The sequence below is a fragment of the Misgurnus anguillicaudatus genome, chromosome 7 (assembly GCF_027580225.2).
Source record: "Misgurnus anguillicaudatus chromosome 7, ASM2758022v2, whole genome shotgun sequence".
Classification (NCBI taxonomy): Eukaryota; Metazoa; Chordata; class Actinopteri; order Cypriniformes; family Cobitidae; genus Misgurnus; species Misgurnus anguillicaudatus.
This window is the reverse complement of record NC_073343.2, coordinates 29,427,802-29,447,594: the sequence shown is the minus strand read 5'-3', so window position 1 is coordinate 29,447,594 and position 19,793 is coordinate 29,427,802. Positions and strand designations below refer to the sequence as shown.

The 19,793-nt window shown below is 35.7% G+C and overlaps 2 protein-coding genes across 2 annotated transcripts; one reads left to right on the top strand and one right to left on the bottom strand.

Annotated features, from left to right (window-relative positions):
- The first annotated feature begins 10,065 nt into the window (after window positions 1-10,065).
- LOC129439451 (uncharacterized) lies at window positions 10,066-12,201 on the top strand. The gene is made up of 2 exons (XM_055198055.2): window positions 10,066-10,589; window positions 11,098-12,201. The coding sequence occupies exons 1-2, from the start codon at window positions 10,142-10,144 to the stop codon at window positions 12,147-12,149; spliced, it is 1,500 nt and encodes a 499-aa protein (XP_055054030.2). The 5' UTR covers window positions 10,066-10,141; the 3' UTR covers window positions 12,150-12,201.
- A 296-nt stretch (window positions 12,202-12,497) lies between these two features.
- LOC141365367 (uncharacterized) lies at window positions 12,498-15,398 on the bottom strand. The gene is made up of 5 exons (XM_073869708.1): window positions 15,240-15,398; window positions 14,942-15,027; window positions 14,462-14,659; window positions 14,282-14,378; window positions 12,498-13,642 (listed from the first exon to the last, which is right to left on the bottom strand). Exons 2-5 carry the CDS (start codon window positions 14,972-14,974, stop codon window positions 12,699-12,701), a joined length of 1,272 nt encoding a protein of 423 aa, XP_073725809.1. The 5' UTR covers window positions 14,975-15,027; window positions 15,240-15,398; the 3' UTR covers window positions 12,498-12,698.
- Between the last annotated feature and the right edge of the window lie 4,395 nt (window positions 15,399-19,793).

Here is a 19,793-nt window from a genome sequence, read left to right as displayed (position 1 = left end):
GGTTTTAAAAATGTCAAGCATGAAAATGTAAAAATTGCTTAAATTTACTTTTTTTCCACCAGACATTGAAAAACAAAATCTGGAGTAAATGGAAACATTAATTTAAAAACGTTTACTTATCATTTAACACTTTTTGTAAAACATAATTTAAAAAAATTAGTCCTAAAAAATCTCATTACCGCAACAGTCAGAAAACATCAACACTGACATATTTTCAAAATGACATGACAAACCTGAAAGAACATAATTTGGAGATTCTGCACATGCATTTAAAATCAAAGTATTATGCTTCTATTAATTAAATGAACATTTAATAAGCATCTGTTGTGGTAATGATAATCAAAATGTTGTGTAAGCATTCTGACAAGACAATATTTCAAATTAACTGTAAAGAAATTATCTTACCTGGTAGCCATCTTGAAGTAACTGGTCCATGTGCTTGGTCACTCAAAATCAAACTTTATTAAAATTCTGTATGTGTGCTTAAACTGTTCTCAAAAAGTGTTGCGGAGGATGAGAACATCAGGCATGGACACATCATTTTCCTAATTTTTCTTCATTATTATTATACATGAATATTCAGTAAATATTTTTTCTGTCATCTAAAGTAGTCTAGCAAAACATCCATTTATTTTTTTTCTTAATATTTTTGTGTTAATTTGATTAAATTACAACATAACGCATGTTCAAACACAGCCGGACACATTGCGGTAATGAGAATTTCAGCAGAAAATGAGATAAAATTTACAATTATAAATTCTTATGTTGAAATCACACATTGTGCAAGGTAGAACACAGTATTGTGTTAATTCTGATGCTTTTTAATGTTACTATATTACACATTTTAAAGCTAAAATCATAAGTGCCGTGGTGTTTCAATGGTTTTGTGAGAATCACCCAAATCTGTTTTGTACTTAATAACATACAGCTTACCACCATAACACAGGTAGTCAAATAGACGGCCACATGTTGAATTAAAGTTTATCACAAGTGACCTTTCCATAGATCAATCCTAATATCATAATTTGAATATTTTACTGTAAAAGTGCACGTATAATCCTATTGAATATACTAGATTTTCACTGTAAAATATTGGGTAATTCACAACTCTTACTTTCAACAACTGTACATTTAACTTTATTTTACCGTAAAATTAGACAGTGTTAAATTTATTACCATTTTTAACAGTGTCACACTGTAAAAAATTAGCTGTAATTATGCAGCTGGTTGCCAGTAACTTACTGTTGAAGATAAAGACTGAAAATGTTTCATGTTCATTTAACTTTAAACAAACTGTAGCCAGTAAATAACATAAATGTCAAATCTACAGTAAGTTACTGGCAGCTAAATACCCATTAATACTGTAATTTCTACAGAATTTTTTACAGTGCAGGGTTAACCAAAAAAGGGTTTTTACTGCATTTTCCGTAAAAATTACAAGGCAAGCAAAACATCTGGCAAATTTTCAATCTCAATCTTGTAAATTGGAACAGACAGAGACCAGACAGAACTCAAATATAAATTAATGTTATTACTTTTAAATCGGTTTTCCTAAGAATTCCCAAACTGGCCATCCTGTTTTGCCTATGCTTCAAGTCTTTTATTTGTAAATGAATCAAATCACAATCGCCGAGTTAGTTATTGCGTGTGTTTTTTTCTCAGTTGGAAATTTAATGAAGTTGTACATTTCAAACAATGCATTTCAGACAGTTACATTACAGTGGTATTGTTCAATAACTTTGTTACACATAAGACTGAGCAAGCACAGTAAAACTTGAAAAGAAATGAAATTTTTAAAGCTGATGTAATTATATGTGCTACACGTTTCACAATATAAAAAGTATGTAATAAGAAATGAAATGTTAGAAAAAGCAGATTCTGCACAGCTAAGTTCTTTTATAATTTTATGTAAACTCGCTCCCATCTGAATGTGCAATCATCCAAGCTCACTCGTCCTAATCATGAGTTGGGAAAGAACGTCATCACCATGTTTATTGACTAATTTTGTATCTTTTGACTAGCTGTATACTAATAGCGAATGATACCTGACGAGGCTAGAAAATAATGAATCAGGTAAGTACATTATAATCATTTCCATTACGTAAGCATTCTCCATGACCTGATATTCTGAAGGTAGTTCATGAATTAAAGATTGCTGGTTTATATGGATGATGATCTGTGATAACCTTCATACATGATGATGTAGACAAACTTCAAATGAGTTTTCTATCTCTCTCTCGCTCGCTCTGAGAGACGTGCTGTCTCCCACCCAAGGCCACGACTCCAGCAACACTTTAGTGTCTAATTGTGTAATGTATTGATTCAGACTTAAAGGGACACTCCACTTTTTTTGAAAATATACTCATTTTCCAGCTCCTCTAGTGTTAAACATTTGATTTTTATCGTTTTGGAATCCATTCAGCTGATTCAGTGGTCTAGCAGTGCCACTTTTAGCATAGCTTAGCACAATCCATTGAATCTGATTAGACCGTTAGCATCACGCTAAAAATAACCAAAGAGTTTCAATATTTTTCCTATTTAAAACTTGACTCTTCTGTAGTTACATCGTGTGTACTAAGACCGACTTTAAAAATTAAAAGTTGCGATTTTATAAGCAGATATGGCTAGGAACTATACTCTCATTCTGGCGTAATAATCTGCTGTAACATGGAGGCGCAGTGATATTACGCAGCAGCCGAAAATAGTCCCCTTAGTAACTTTCAATAGCAGAGGACTATTTTCAGCTGCTGCATAATATCATTGCGCCTCCTGCAGCAATGTTACGGCAACAAAGTCCTTGATTATTACGCCAAAATGAGAGTATAGTTCCTAGCCATATCTGCCTAGAAAATCGCAACTTTAATTTTCTGTCGGTCTTAGTGCACGTTGTAACTACAGAAGAGTCAAGTTTTAAATAGGAAAAATATTGAAACTTTTTGGTTAATTTTTAGCGTGATGCTAGTGGTCTAATCAGATTCAATGGATTATGCTAAGCTATGCTAAAAGTGGTACCGCCAGACCACTGAATCAGCTGAATGGATTCCAAAACGGTAAAAATCTAATGTTTAACTCTATGGGAGCTGGAAAATGAGTATATTTTCAAAAAAAGTGGAGTGTCTCTTTAAAATCTGTACTTTTTATTTTGTATGTTCTGGCAACCATTTAGTCTTAATGGGTAATGATGGGTTTTATGGGGTTAATTATTGCCACCGATTCACATTACTCCAAAGCTGGAAGGTATTGCTATTGCTCATGGTACATCATGCACATAAATTTGTTATTGAGCAAAACGTATTTTTGAGCCTTTACGGTTACAGCTTTACTAACCAACATCACCTAACAGAAAATTTGCCATGTTGATTAGGATAAAACCCATCCATGCGTGGTAAAGCCTTGGGCTTCAAACCCACTTTAAGTCTTAAGAAGTGCCTGCAAAATGACGGAAATAGACTGTCACTAATCCTTACAAAGATGCTTCTTATTTTCTAGTTTTAGTGAATCTCACCACAGGGTGTCTGGTAGTTTCATCAAAAATACATTACAGATTTATTACAAAATAACAGACTTATTTACTGTGTTAACTGGATATTTTTTCCATTATGGCCATTAGTAACATCTCAAATATTTGGATTATCAATTACCCCACCCCAGTTCCTTATAAATCAGTGGTTTGGAAAAAGAAATGGCTGTAATTTCAATAGATGACAAATAAAATATTTCATATACTGGTTCTTTTGACCCACTATTACAGAAAAGAGGAAACTTTCAAGTGTGGCAGATTTTTGCATTTAATGTCCTCAGGCTTACGATGCTAGGCATGGTTAAAGACCCTCCATTAGGTTATTTCATAAGTACCCAAATTATTATCTGTAATTTATGGTCTGAAAGTCCCTGCAAGCAGGCCCATTTGTCACCAATGACAACCTGTATAGTGAAAATACACATCGTAATGTAAAAAGCTAAAGGCAACTTTCCTTTCTGCCTTCTAGTACTGTCGTCTGAAATGAGATTATAGCTGAACAGGTTGGACACCATTCTATATTTATCTCATTAAAATGATTTAGAGGTAGAAGTTAATAGCTATCATACATCAAATGTAAATTCAAGCTTTTATTTATTTATTTACATTGAGGCGGTATGGGGCTTTTGGGGAGGATGATTTGTGTGTGCATGCGTGTTTGAAATATTTGAACATAATCCATTATGTCGTGGTGCGAAATCTCCCAGCCAAAGCAAGTACACGTCTGTAAATTTTTTTGGCCTGCTGCACGTTTCGCCATCATGCCCTCTCATGTGAAAATATTAACTTAACATACAAATGAAAACGTTTCAGACCAGTGATGCAAACCGATGGTGTATTGTTGAGGAGATCTGAACTGATTTGAGAAAAATCCAGAGTGTGACTTCTCAGTAGTTTATAATATACAACCAAATTAATTTTACAGACATTTCCAAATCTATATGTCAGAGACCAGTGGGGTTTTAATGGGCTTTTAATGACTTTCTGACATGTTGTGTTAATGATATTTTTCAAATGCTACCTGTAATGTACTATTGATACTTTATGCACTTTTGTTATTTCAAATTAATAATTGAATTCATTTACACCTATGATTAAATGTGATGCTTTTCAGAAGAGCTGAAAATACTTATATTAAAGCTAATAATAATAAGGATAATAATAATGCTAATATCAATAATGATAATAAGAATGGTAATATTGATAAAAATAATAATAATGAAGATAATGCTAATAAGAATGTTAATAATGGTAATGATGATGATGATGATAATAAGAATGCTAATAATGGTAATGATGATAATGCTAAAAAATGATAATAAGAATGCTAATAATGGTAATGATGGTGATGCTAATAGTAATGATAATACGAATGCTTAAAATGGTAATGATGATGATGATGATGATAATGCTAATAATAATAAGAATGGTAATAATGGTAATGATGATGATGATGATGATAATAATGATAATAAGAATGTTATTAATGGTAATAATATTGCTGCTAATAATAGTTATAATAAGAATGCTAATAATGGTAATGATGATGACGATGATGATGATGATGATGCTAATACACTGGAAAAAAATTATTCATTCAATTTACTACTTTCTTCAAGGTAAGTGGTCGCAATCAATTTATTTAATTCATTTAAACAAAAGGGGTTTTTTTCAAATTTTTTGTTTTTTTGTTTAAATGTAGCTAAATTAATGATGATAATAAGAATGCTAATAATGGTAATGGTAATGATGATAATGTTAATAATAGCGATAATAAGAATGCTAATAATGGAAATGATGATGATGATAGTAATAATGATAATAAGAATGCTTATAATGGTAATGATGATGATGATAATAATGAAAATAAGAATACTAATATTGGCAGTGATGATGATGATAATAATGGAGAATGGTAAGAATGGTAATGATGATGATAATGCTAATAATAATGATAATAAGAGTGGTAATAATGGTGATGATGATAATGATAATAACGACAATAAGAATGCTATTTATGGTAATGATGATGCTGCTAATAATAATTATAATAAGAATGCTAATAATGATAATGATGATGATATTAACGATAATAAGAATGCCAATAATGGTAATGATAATGATGCTAATAATGATGATAATAAAAATGCTAATAATGGTAATGATGATGATGATGCTAATAATAAGAAGAATGTTAATAATGGTAATGATGATGATGGAAATAATGATAATAAGAATGCTAATAATGGTAATGATGATGATGATAATAATGATAATAAGAATACTAATATTGGTAATCATGATGATAAATCTAATAAGAATGATATTACGACTGGTAAAACTGGTAATGATGTCGATGATAATAATAAAGAATGGTAAAATGGTAATGATGCTGATGATAATGATGAAAATAAGAATGCTAATAATGGTAATGGTAATGATGATAATGTTAATAATAGTGATAATAAGAATGCTAATAATGGAAATGATGATGATGATGATGTTAATAATAAAAAGAAGAATGTTAATGGTAATGATGATGATGGAAATAATGATAATAAGAATGCTAATAATGGTAATGATGATGATGATAAAAATGATAATAAGAATACTAATATTGGTAATCATGATGATAATGCTAATAAGAATGATAATACGACTTGTTAAAATGGAAATGATGTCGATGATAATAATAATAAAAAAATGGTAAAAATGGTAATGATGATGATGATAATGATGAAAATAAGAATGCTAATAATGGTAATGGTAATGATGATAATGTTAATGTCATCATTAATTTCATTCATGCTAATAATGAAAATGATGATGATGATAGTAATAATGATAATAAGAATGCTAATAACGGTAATGATGATGATGATAATAATAGAGAATGGTAAGAATGGAAATAATGATGATGGAAATAATGATAATAAGAATGCTAAAAATGGTAATGATGATTATGCTAATAATGATAGTAAGAATGTTAATAATGGTTATGAAATGATAATAAGAATAAGAATGATAATAATAATAATAAATAAAATAATAATAAAATAGTTGTTTTGGTTCACACTTCCTCTCTTGCTTTAGTTCCTCTGCTCTACAAAGTATAGCTTTGACAGCTCTCTAATCAAAAATTGAAGATTTTATTATATAATACAAGAAAAGCTTTCACCCTCTGCGGCTGGCGGATTCTGCGGTTCAATTAGACTTAAATCCTGTGATGTGTGCAAGTCTGAAACACTAAAGAACCCGAGATTTCATCCGCCAGAGATTTCTCTATGAAGTTTCTGCTTTGCACTTCAACAGGCCAACGTCGTCTTCACAGGAGTGCATACTCTGAGAACAAACCTGCGCTTCTGCGTTTGTTGCCACTTTTATGGGTTTGCTCACACTTTATATCCAGCGCAACACATCGTGATGCCTAATCACAAGTGACATGGAAGAAAATCAAACAAACATTTTAAGAGTTTGATAGAACGCATATAACGTTCAAATGTCATTTCCCTTGCTGATTCTTGAAATAATCTTACAAGCAATATTTGATTCCTTCTTACACAGTTTATGCTCAAGATACAAACAACAGGCAGCTGGGTGATTTGGATTACTGACGTTTCAAATTCTTCTTGAATTAGACAGAGGTTTAGTTTGGGTTTATAGGGGAAGTGTGTCATTTTATTGATGTTAACTTTCTCTTATATTAATATGCAGAAATGACTGTAAGACATTCAAATATTGCTGTTTGTTTGAATCGCCCATGAACATCACACTCAACCAATGACATTACTTAGGCCGGACCACCTGATTATTATTTGTGCCCTTTTTGTCAGACTTGTTAGTTTATATTTTGGATTGTGTTTAAAATGTGAACACAACTGGTAGAGCATAGCTGTGCAAAGGTCATGGGCTTAAATCCAATTAAACACATTATAGGAGCATCAAAGTTTGATTTTAATAATTGATTTAACATTAATTTCAATCTATGACATGACCTTACTCAGTCAATATGAAACATATCAAGGTTATATTTCACACAATGTTTTATATATATGTAATTATATATGTAGCTGGGTCGCAGACTTTTACAGACTGCGTCTGAAATATCCATTGAAAATGGCTTCAAAAGTCTGAACATCGACATACGTTGTTGGATGTTCAATTGCAATAATAAGAAGCAGTTTTTCTTCTTTATGCCAAATGAGAAGTGTTTCAGATATTGTATGCAATGCCTAGTTTTTTCGGTGTTATCTTATGTAGGATTTATCATCGCTGAATAATCCCAGCTCTGTCAGGGGATCCTATCTCAGCAGATGTTGCTAGGATAAACACTCAATGGGTGGTGGAGGTTTAGACAGTAAATATGATTCATTAACATCAGTAATTAGGATGAAGCACACTGAATGTATGTCTACTGATAGACTGTCAAAGCTGTACCACAAAAAGTGAATTTTTGTGCCATTGTTACAAATGCTTAAATATCTCTGCTTTGTATTAACAAAATATCAAACTTACTGTTCCTGAAATTCTTATTTTAGTTCAGTTAAATTCGATTTTATTTATATAGCGCTTTTCACAATTGAAGAGTTTCGTTGCAAAACGAGATAACCACCGTTTCTTTAATTGTTCAGAAATCTCGTTTTTTGATTGTACATTCCAATTAATTTCAATGCAACTGCAGTTGGTTTGTTTTGATTTAAACCTTCATAACTTATAAAATACAGCTAAGTAGCACCATAAAACAAAATAATAACATAATAATAAACATGTTTTGACAAAAATGTTAAAAAATTGATTTATCTCGTTTTGCAACGAAACTCTTCAATTGTTAATTGTTTCAAAGCAACTTTACATTAATAGAAAATAATAGCACATGCATAACATTTCAGATGTTTTAATATAATATAGACAACAACATGTCTTTTGTTTAAAAAAGACAAAATATTTTAATACTCTTTTATATAGTATTTTATTTAGAAATATATATATAGTATTTTAAAATGATTTGCTGGTTTAACTTAAAAAAGTACTGTAAGTGACTAAAAATATTAGTTCACTAAAAGAGTTGTGTAAAAATTGTTGTGTCAATTAATATTTTTTAAGTTGGATTAACTCAAAATTTTAAGGCAACCAGGTAACTTACATTTTTAAGTTGAACCAACTGTTTTACACTACCCAGTCTCACAAAGTTTCGTGATATAGTCACGTATTTTTGTTTCTTTTTTTTCGTGCTATTATCACGAAATTTCGTGTTTTTTCGTGATCGTATAACGAATTCCTGTTTTCGTGTGATTATCACGTATTGGTTACTCGACTGTTTTTTCCTATTTTTAAACCATTGTCGCTTCGGTTTAGGGTTAGATTTGGTGCTTGCATTAGAATGTCACTTTATATATTGATCTATACTATTTTTTCTGATTTATTTTTTTATATGTTGCCTGGCGTTAGGGTGTCGTGGAATTTTAGCCGCATCAAATAATACTCACTAAGAGTCAAAGTCAAGGATCACACAGACACACTGTCGACAGAATTTTCTTTGTCTGAATTTTATATATTCTGCAGAATAGGCTCTCACTCCCTGGTGCTAGAAGTCTAAACCCAAGAGCCCCGATCACAAGGTTGAACACACATTTATAGTAAGATGCTGAAATACGTACAATCATCCGTTTCTACGTCATTTAGAAGATAGCCTTCAGCTGTCAGTGATTAAGAACATAAACAGTTACACTGTAAAATGTAATAGCTAACTTTACTTAAAAATAAATAGTTATCATAACTAGTTGCTCCATAATTTGTTGACTCTACTAGCTTACAATAAGTTGACACAGCATTTTGGTGAGGAGAGTAATTAAACTGATCATACTTCAGTAACCTTTACTTGAGAAGTATGAGTGTCTCCACACCCTCCCAACAGTTGGTGGCGGTAATGCACCATGCTGGATGCCAACCGCCAATACAAATCAACGAAGAAGAGATTGCACATGCGCAGTTCCTCCTGAGACGTTGGATTTGAACCATCACGCGGCAAAAGAACGTTTGTCTGGATTTGGTTTGAAGGTAAGAGCATGCAAAATGTTAATTTGGAGAGGCCATGTATGTAATACTTCAGTCTGTTTGTAGGTTAAATGTATTTCTACAATTTTGTAAAGTCAGGACTATGTTCTGTTAATGTTCTGAGCTGAGTTTTGTTTGTGAGGTAAGGTTTAAGCTAAAGCTAGCTAACCACCTTGTCATAGTCCCACCTTGTGAATCTCAAATTTCTTAAACTGTAACGTTAAATATGAATTCATATCGCCAAACGCAATGTGCTTGTTAACTGTTGCGTGCATCGGCTATAACTGGCGATGGCACAGTAAAACTTTAACTTATCTGCTAGCTCAGCTGTTAAGCAGGAGGTCTGGATCAGAATATTCATATATTCATTCGATTTTTAATTTTGACATTCGAATTTTTTTCTGTTTTTAACATTAGCGTTAATGCAGAGCAGGAAGTGCACTTCACGCTCCCGCTCAAGGTTTGTAACTTACTGTTAATGTGCTCCAATAGGCCTTTTTCACGGACGTTCGAAATCACATCCGGTTCAAGAATAGTTGTGACGAGCGATTTCCGGTCAAAACAAAAATGGCTGAAGCAACATCTAGATGTCACTGTAGCGTCCCCCATTGCTCAAATAATAAGCAGCGACAGCCCTATTTAAGTTTTCACGCATTCCCCAGCTTTGAATATGACAGAAATAAGTGGGTGCATGCTATTCGACGCGATCAATCTACGACTTTTACTATCCTGAGAGGTAGTACGTTTGTTTGTAGCCGGCACTTCACTGACGCCGATTACACTTCCGCTACTGGTCGAAAACGTCTAAAAAAGGGAGCAGTTCCGTCCCGATTTCTTTGGAACAACTGGGGACAAACAGCACGACAGTCTGTGTACGAAAGAGTAAGGGCTCGACACGGACTTTGTGCTTGTCCCATCCTTTCCTCTGACGATGCTCAAGAAGACGACGGCGACATGGTTCCTGAGGTAACAGCTGGTGCATCAGACCACGACTATGCAGTCGCTCCTCCTCCAGGTAGGTTTCGTTTCACTTTCAATCTTTAACGCTCAAGAAAATTAAGTGCTGCGATAAATGATGAGCATGAGTAAAATTAAGATTAACACAAGCCTGTTAAAGTTACCCATAGGAAACTAAACTATGGTTTTACTACAGTTTAAACAACAACAACAAAAATGTCTACTGTAGTAAAACCATGTTTTTTGTAATAGTAATCAATCCACCAAATAAACATGGTTACTATACTTTTACCACAAAAAACATGGTTAATTTTCGTAAAGGGTAGTTTTGCATTAAAGTTTTAATGGTAATCTCAGGTTGTATTACTGCACAGCATGTTACACAACTTTGACATTTCTATGTAAACATACCAAGTTGAATGTCATATAAGCATTGCTAAGATAATGCTGTTGCTGTTATTTTATGTACACGTGGTCTGAGTTGGTGAAATTTTAAATTTTTGTTAATTTATATAAGTACTAATTATTTTTTCATTGTTTTAATCTATTACTTTTTGTGAATCTAGGTGCACAGGATGCAGCAGCTGCACGTATAAATGAACTGGAAGCTGAAGTCAGGAGACTGGAAACTGAGGTCATGCAGCTGAGAATAGAGCACTCTCTGTCCCAGTTCCAGAGATTTTGTGCTTCAGATGAAGACATACGTTTCTACACCAGGTTTCCATCTGAAGAGGTCTTCCAGGCATTCTGGAAAGCGATTGAGCCCTCTGCTTCCATGTTGGTGTTCTGGTCTAAGGCCCAGAAGAAGGGACAGACAGCTAGAATAGAAGCCTCTGAAAGTCATCACCGCAGTTTGCCGCTGATTGATGAGTTTTTCTTATACTGCTGTCGTGTTGCAGCAGGACTTAAAGAGAAAATGTTAGCTGACATTTTCAAAGTTAGTCTCTCCACTGTTAGCCGCATCATTATAACATGGGCTAATTATCTTTACCTTATCCTTGGATCTCTACCAATATGGATGAGCAGACAGGAAGTGAATTCCACAATGCCTGAGAAGTTTAGGCAGTTTTGTCCAGAGGTGAGGGTCATCATTGACTGCACAGAGATACGGTGCCAGAATCCATCTGCACTCACACTTCAGTCAGAGGTGTTTTCTTCCTACAAAAATACCACCACCTTTAAGGGGTTGATTGGTATTGCACCATGTGGAGCAGTTACATTTGTATCAAGCTTGTTCACAGGTTCCATCTCGGATCAAGAGCTGACAAAACAGTCTGGGATTCTTGACTTGTTGGAGCAAGGGGATGCTTGCATGGCTGACAAAGGATTTACCATCACGAGCATGCTGGCAGAGCGAGGGGCCAAACTCATCATACCACCTTTTAAAATGGCAGCTCAGTTCAGCAGAGAAGATGCAGAGAGAACACAAGCCATAGCACGCCTTCGAATTCTAGTTGAGAGAGCAATCAGAAGAGTGAAAGAGTATCACATCTGGGACACCGCTGTACCTTTGACCATGTCTGGAACAGTTAACCAGTTGTGGACTAACTGCTGCCTGATGAGTAATTTTCAGTGGCCACTTGATGTTAAAGGTCACAAATCAGCAAGTGCATCATAGCCAGTTCATTTTAAAGTGTGGCTTAAATGTAATATAATGCATTATATCTTTATCTGTGTTTTGTGTTATATTTTTCACTACTTTGTACAGTTTAATATGCAAATAGTACACTACTCAACATTGAAGTGGATCAAAACCTTTCATAAAATGGTCTTTAAACCAATACCCGTTCTTGTCTTAGGACAACTTTGATTAATTCAGTTTTTTGATCCACTTCAAATGTTGACTAGTCTAGGTATAAATGTTAAAAATCAGTAACAATTGCAGTTTCAAAAAAAATTTATTGACAGTAAAAAATATGTTAAGGTAACAAACTCATAAATATGTATATAATATATGGCAGGTATATTTTTTATGTTGTACACACACACACACACAGTATTTTATATATAGCATATAATACAAATCTTGAAATCATTAAAACAATACATTAAATAAAAAGTACTATACAAACAATTCTTGCTTCACATTTTTTACAGTATTAAAATGTTATATAAATACTGAACTGAACTTATGTATTTACATATTGCATGAGACAAATAAAGTCAATTAGAGCCCACCCTTAAGATATTCATCCATGTATGTACAAAAATAGTAAAGGTCCAGGTTCTCTCTCATTTCAGTGATCATGACACTGTCCCTCCACACTCTTTCGACTGTTATGTCCTCTTCAGTGTAAGTTATAAAGTCACACCAACTGAGTCCAGTTATAGCCAGTTGACCTTGAACCTGCCAGTAATATTTGTGGGATTTTTTAAGGGTCGCCTGTCCATTTACAATCTTAATATGCCTAGCCTCAGAAACGGTATGAACATCAGGACATTTCACCTCTGCAAGACCGAAACAGGGATCTGCATTAGGGTCATAAACTTTGGCATCAGGACTGGCACCAAGGTATGGAGCATCCGGGTGTACCACAAAACCACAAGGTGAGACATTAAAATTGAACAAATCAGAGTAACATTCCAGTACCTCAGGTTCCTTGTCAAGGCCGGATTTCATTGCCTTAGTTTGCTTTGTACCCTTGAGCATCCGTCTTGCCAGTGCCTGGCCAGATGTCTCCCCTCGCACATGACAAGCCTCATGAAATCTGCTAGCTGTCACTCTTGGCTTACGCATTTCTTTCCATAATGGACACTCTGATTGGTCTTGAGTTTGCTTCTCTATTACAGCTGCCAACTCCGGTGTAACACTTAGGCTCTCCAAATGGAAGAACTGGTGGCAGCTTGCGACGTAGTGCAGACTCCTTGGAAATGTAGCACCATCAATAGGCAGATTTGGGAACAAAGGAGCATCTGGGTGTTTCACCTTGTTTTTGGTCACGACAGGAGGGCACTGGTAGGAGAGCACAGAACCTCGGGGCACCAGACCAAATCTGGAGCCCACTAAGGACATTTCAGAGAAGTCATTTAGAACACAGGAAATCAGAGGTTGGGGAGTGAGTCCTTTTACAGCTCTTCCAACAGCTAGTACAGCTGGGTCAGGGAGGGGACCTAAAAAAAAAAAACATGAGAAATATTAGGAAAGCATTTACAAGACAATACAGCAGTCTTAAATTCGTTATGTTACGTAACATTTGTTATGTTATGTAAGATATAACATCCAATTTGTGACACCAGTTCCTCCTTCTATTTAGAGATGAGCAAACATCAATGGCGCAAGATTTGTCTCAATAATTCACACACAAAAAACTTCGCACACATGCATAGCCAAATTCAGATGCATGAAAAAATATCCACAAAAAACGAAATCCATGTTCACAAAATGAAATATATATTCATAAAATATGTTTCACAAACAAATTTCACAGATGTACAATTTCTGGCCAAAAAGTTTTGAATGTGTAAAATCCATGAGTTTGGCATGTACACACAAATCCTGGCGATTCACGCACTAATGGTGATTTGCACATTCAGAGTACATGATAAAGTAGTGCATTTTTAAACATTCATAACTTGTATTCTATAAACTGTTTTGTGTTTTTACATTTTATATATATATTTATTTTGAGCATGTCAATTGTTTTTTCTTATGCATGCAAATTTGGCTATGCATGTGTGCATAGTGAGTTTTGCATAAATTAGTAAAGACTCGCTCCATGAACATTACTCAATCTGTACTTATAACATTACCTGTGTATGCTCTGTAGAGAGTAGATTTGCATACTGTTCTGGAAGAGATCTTCGGTTTTTTCACAACCAACTGATCCGTAGTCTCTGCAGCAATCCCCTAAAAACAACAATAGAAACGGCATATTTCCAATTATCTACATTACTCTGCAATAGTGTGTAACTTGTTTGTCGTTATGTCACCTGTGTCCTTGGTCTATGCCATGTTTGCAGCATGCTTGTGGATGCCATCGTTGGTGGAACAGTCTTCATCTGCATCATGCTAAAGTGGGCCGTTTGGAAAAACATAGCTACAAGATGATTGCACAGTGCTTTCCCTGCAGTGCATGTGCAAGACGAACTTGTGAGCTCAACAGGCACTGTGTCAGATTTAAAACGGATCTAAAGTAAAAGACAAAAGCCATTATCAGTATATATTAATGTACTAACCTATACTACAGACAGAACCTTGATGAGAACCATCAAACAACAGTTTTAATAAAAGGGAAAGGAACGTCAATATAGAAATCTGCAACCGCAGAATGAAAAAACTATTTAAAACTATCCCTTACACTGTAAACGTTTTTATTTTCAATATGCAAACAGGGGTCGTGTTAGGGAATGTCTTCATTTCTAGTGTAAGAGATTAGTTTTCTAAACAGGTTTTTCATTTTCTAAGGTAACCTGCAGTGAGTGTGGCTCCTCACGCTTCCTCATCGACCTAAAACACCTACACCTCACGATAATCTCAGTGTTTTTCACACTCGACACTGAACATTGCATGACAAAAGTGAACATATTATTAGAAATATCACATTAAACATCATCATTTACTATGGTACGCTCTCTCAATTGACTAGCTAATCTTATCTGTTTTAAACAACTCTTCAGCCTGCAATTTAATAAAGATAATTTAAGCAAAACAATAACATTTACGCTATCGCGTTAGCTATACCATGCTAATGTATGCTTTGTCACTTACCTTCGTAATTAAAGATGTAATTTTCGTGGAAGAACTTATATCCTTTGTTAAGTTTTGAGTGCGGAGCAATGGCATGATGGTCAACAAGACGAAAAACATCCGCTGATGTAAATTTGGGTAAGTTCTGTAAAGAAGTTGTAAAAGCTAAGCGCCTGACTCCATTTTGCCGGAAATCGCTCGTCACAACTATTCTTGAACCGGATGTGATTTCGAACGTCCGTGAAAAAGGCCTATATTAAAGGTGGGATATATTTTTCTATTGAAAGGGCATTTGGTATTTTTGTGATTTTAAAATAATTAAGGTTATTTATTTAACATTTTGGCCCAAGCAGAAAATTAAGGGCACCTCAACTCAGCCTGCAATTATTTAAAATTTTCCCAAAATAACTGCATTACTGAAAAATACTAGATACTAAACCTAAATTAATGAAACTTTCAGAATAGAAAGTTATGATATGAACCAAACAATTATAAAACCCCCTTGACTAATTCTAAGCATAAAATACATAACTTACATATACAATTTGTTATATTCAGATAGCCTGTTGTAATGGAATGAGTAGCAGGGCAATATACATACATGTATCCTTTATGCCAAGCAAGCGTTAATTAGAGCTGATTGGATGCAGAAGTTGCAGTAATATATTCATTTTCGAGGCTTGTGTAATACTAGTTTTCTGGCCCGTGTGACCTAGTGATTTGTTATTAAAACGCATCCAAAATGACTTCATTAAATGCTCATTTGTCTGTTTCTTTAGGTTCTGTCAGAGTTCTTTCGCTTAACCAGCAAAAACCTCAAAATCGAGTTTTTCAAAGAACTGGACAAATACACTCCTCGCTGTCTTGACATTTTCAAGTCCAAGGGTGGATGTACCGGCCAGATACTTAAGGCGTATTTGCATCATCAAATCGCACTGGGGGTACGTTTCTCATGCACATTAATGATTTAATGGTGTCAGCAAAATAGTGTAACCACATTGTATTTTCAGAGCTGTTAATTGATGGTCCTTGACCATTTATGGGTGATATGTATGAAATTATCTTTCAGAATACAGATGTTACTGCTTAGTGAACAGCAGTCCTCCGTGGCCTTCCCATCCTCCTTGGAGATGAGAACAAAGACTTCTTCAAGACATACTTTGTAAGTAGTTTCAGGTGCTAATTTACAGTGGCCGAGTAGACTTGTCGCGATAGTCGGTGTAACGGTGATTACCAGTGTGTCAGCCTCTTACCGGTTAGATCACTTGCCCACCGCGACACCGTCTTTCACCGTCGTTTTGATATTTTTTTGTAATTAAATAATTTAGTTTCGTTAGAGAGAGCAAACATGAATGTGTCTTCTGCCTGAATTCAGCAGAGCTGAACGCGCATAATTACAGAGCAGCCGGTGTCAGATTTCATTTATTCCTTTCAGAGTGTGTGAGGCGAGCGACTGACCAGACGATGGCAGAAGCCGTATGCTTACTCATTTTTGTTATAATATAGATATATGTTGTTTAAAGGAATAGTCTACTCATTTTCAATATTAAAATATGTTATTACCTTAACTAAGAAGAGTTGATACATCCCTCTATCATCTGTGTGTGTGCACGTAAGCGCTGGAGCGCGCTGCGACGCTTTGATAGCATGTAGCTTAGCCCCATTCATTCAATGGTACCATTTAGAGATAAAGTTAGAAGTGACCAAACACATCAACGTTTTTCCTATTTAAGACGAGTAGTTATACGAGCAAGTTTGGTGGTAGAAAATAAAACGTGGCGCTTTTCTGCGCGGATTTGGAGGAGGAACTGTATTTTGTGGCGTGGTGGCACTTTTGGGAGTACTTCGACTCGCCTGAAAAGTCCGCTCCCCTTCTCCCTCTCATAATGGGAGAGGGAGGGTGTTACTGCGCCGAGTCGGGGTGCTCCCAAAAGTGCTATTGCGCCGTAGATTGTAGTTCCTCTTTTAAATCCGCTTAGAAAAGCGATACGTTTTATTTTCTACCACCAAACCTGCTCGCACAACCACTCGTCTCAAACAGGAAAAACGCCGATGTGCCCGGTCACCTCCAACTCCATCTCCAAATGGTACCATTGAACGAATGGGGCCAAGCCAAACGCCATCGAAGCGTCGCAGCGCGCTCCGGCGCTTGCGTGCGCGCGCACAGATGGTGGAGGGATGTATCAACGGTTCTTGGTTGGGGTAATGGCATATTTTAATATTGAAAATGAGTAGACTATTCCTTTAAGACAGCGTACGCAAGCACTGCATTTAAACAGTTGCATCTAATTCAAATTGAAAGTAAGCCCCTCCCACCCTGTGAGCTTCTCTGTGAAATACGGCTCTGTGTAGTAAATGCTGCTCCACCTGAAAGCAGGTGATGGTGATTTACTATTAATCACGGAGCCAGCTTTACTGATGAGATGCGCATGAGAATCGCAGTCGATTTCTCGCCCAGCCCTACTGCTCAGTACAATGTGTAATGCATAGGTTATGCTTATTGGAAATTTTAGTTAAAAGGACCTCTGGCTAGTTTAACAAATTAGCCTTTTTGGGTTAGCCCTAACGTTTTGCCCCACAAACGTGATAGAAGAACACCCCAATGTTTTCGTTGTAGCGATATTTAAAGACAGCATTTTTACCCATAATGCATTCTGGACTGATGTAGATGGCTCCAAGCGCTGCTACAAACATAAGGCAAATAAACAATAACGTTATCAAGATAAGCTATTACCTCAGTTAGCGAGCGAAATATACCTTCCTCCGTGTTTACGGCATGTTTAGGCTCAAATTGGAAAGTCTTGAATGGCAGACATTTCACTCGCTAATTGAGGTAATCGCTTCACTTGATAATGTTATAGTTTATTTGCCTTTTGTTTGTAGCGGCGCTTGGACCGGTCTACGTCACGGTCCATAATGCATTATGGGTCAAACAAACAATGGTGACTTACTAGTAAAAAGGTTGTCTTAAAATATCTCGCTACAACAAAAACATTGGAGGTGGTGTTCTATCACGTTTTTGGAACAAATGGTAGGGCTAACTCAATAAGGCTAATGTGTCATCAGCCAATGCCTCTTCAGATGTAAATATGAGCAGATGTGAGATACCCTCAATTGGTCCTGATCAGAACTACCTATCAACCTTCTTTCTAAAGTGGCTGCTTTGTGTTTTCTACCTAAATGCAAGGTTGTATATCAATGTGGAATTGTGTAATAATATCTCATGTAATTTGTGTTTTTAGGACTGTGATGAACCGTAACTGGCCAACACCTCCATTGAGATCCTAACAGTAATCCCGGAAGGTACCCCACCTCAAGGAACACGCCAACATTTTGGGTTTTTAGCTTGTTCACCAGAATTCCCCAGAGTTGGATGGGTCCATGCATGCCATTTTCATCTCTGTGTGTCCTGTGGCTTTGTCTGACGCGCCCACCGCTAGCTTGGCTTGGCACAGGGATTGTAGGTGGATGGCTTCAGCTAGCGTGCTGCTCCCTATGAGTGACAGGGTGGCGCAAACATTTTCCTATTTGTATGTTGTGATTTGTGTGGTCGCGGCGTGTACAGGTGGCAGGGTCATATGAGACACAGCCATCTTGGCAGTGTACATACAGGGAACTATAGAAGCACTGCTACTTGGGTGGAGTGATTTGTTCGCAGCACCTGAGAAGCCCCCTGGTGAGGAGAGAGTTGTGCTAATCACTCCGCCCAAGTATCAGTGCTTCATCTGAGAATATAGTTTCCTGTATGTATACTGTTGGGGGATGTCTGTCTTATGTGACCTTGTCGTTTGTGCACACTGTGACTGTGCAGGTCGCAGCGTATAGGTGGGAGAATGTTCGTGTTGATTTGTCGCTTGTTTGGAGCAGTGTGCTAGCTGGAGCCATTTACTTCCGGTCTTTTTGCTAAGCCAAGCTAGCGGTGGGTACGTCAGACAGAGTTACAGGACGCACAGAGATGGAAGGGGTATGTATGGACTTATCTAACTCTGGGGGATACGGTGAATAAGGTAAAAACCCAAAATGTCTGCGTGTTCCTTTAAGGCCCAAAATTCAATCACTCAAAAATCTTCTGTGCAGTGAGTAGTGAAGTTCTTTGTTTTACACACACACACTTACATTTATGGTGTATCTACATTATTGATGGAAATATATATTTTTTTCTTTTTGTCATTTGGTCTTGGTTTTGTGTAATGGTGAATGTGTGATTTGTTGGGTTTTTATGTCTTTTTTCAAAATTCAACTTCTCTCTTATTGGATGTGCAGTTCACTGTATTGATCTGTTTCAATCAAATAAAGTGTTTCATTGATTCATTCAAACTGTTGTCTCTCTTTGTTTCAACAACTTAAAACTTTTGAGTAAAGTTTACTTGAATATTTTAAGGCAATCGGTTTCCTAAGATTTCCTTAGTAATGTGAACACTTAGCCTTGTAAGGATAACTTGCCTTAATGAGTACTGCTAACTGAACATAACTCAGTTGTCTGAACTGACATTTCCTTAGTGACGGGAGCTAATTATTTTTAAGTTCACTGTACTACCATGACATGAGTTGTCTTGACTAACATTTTTTTTGTCA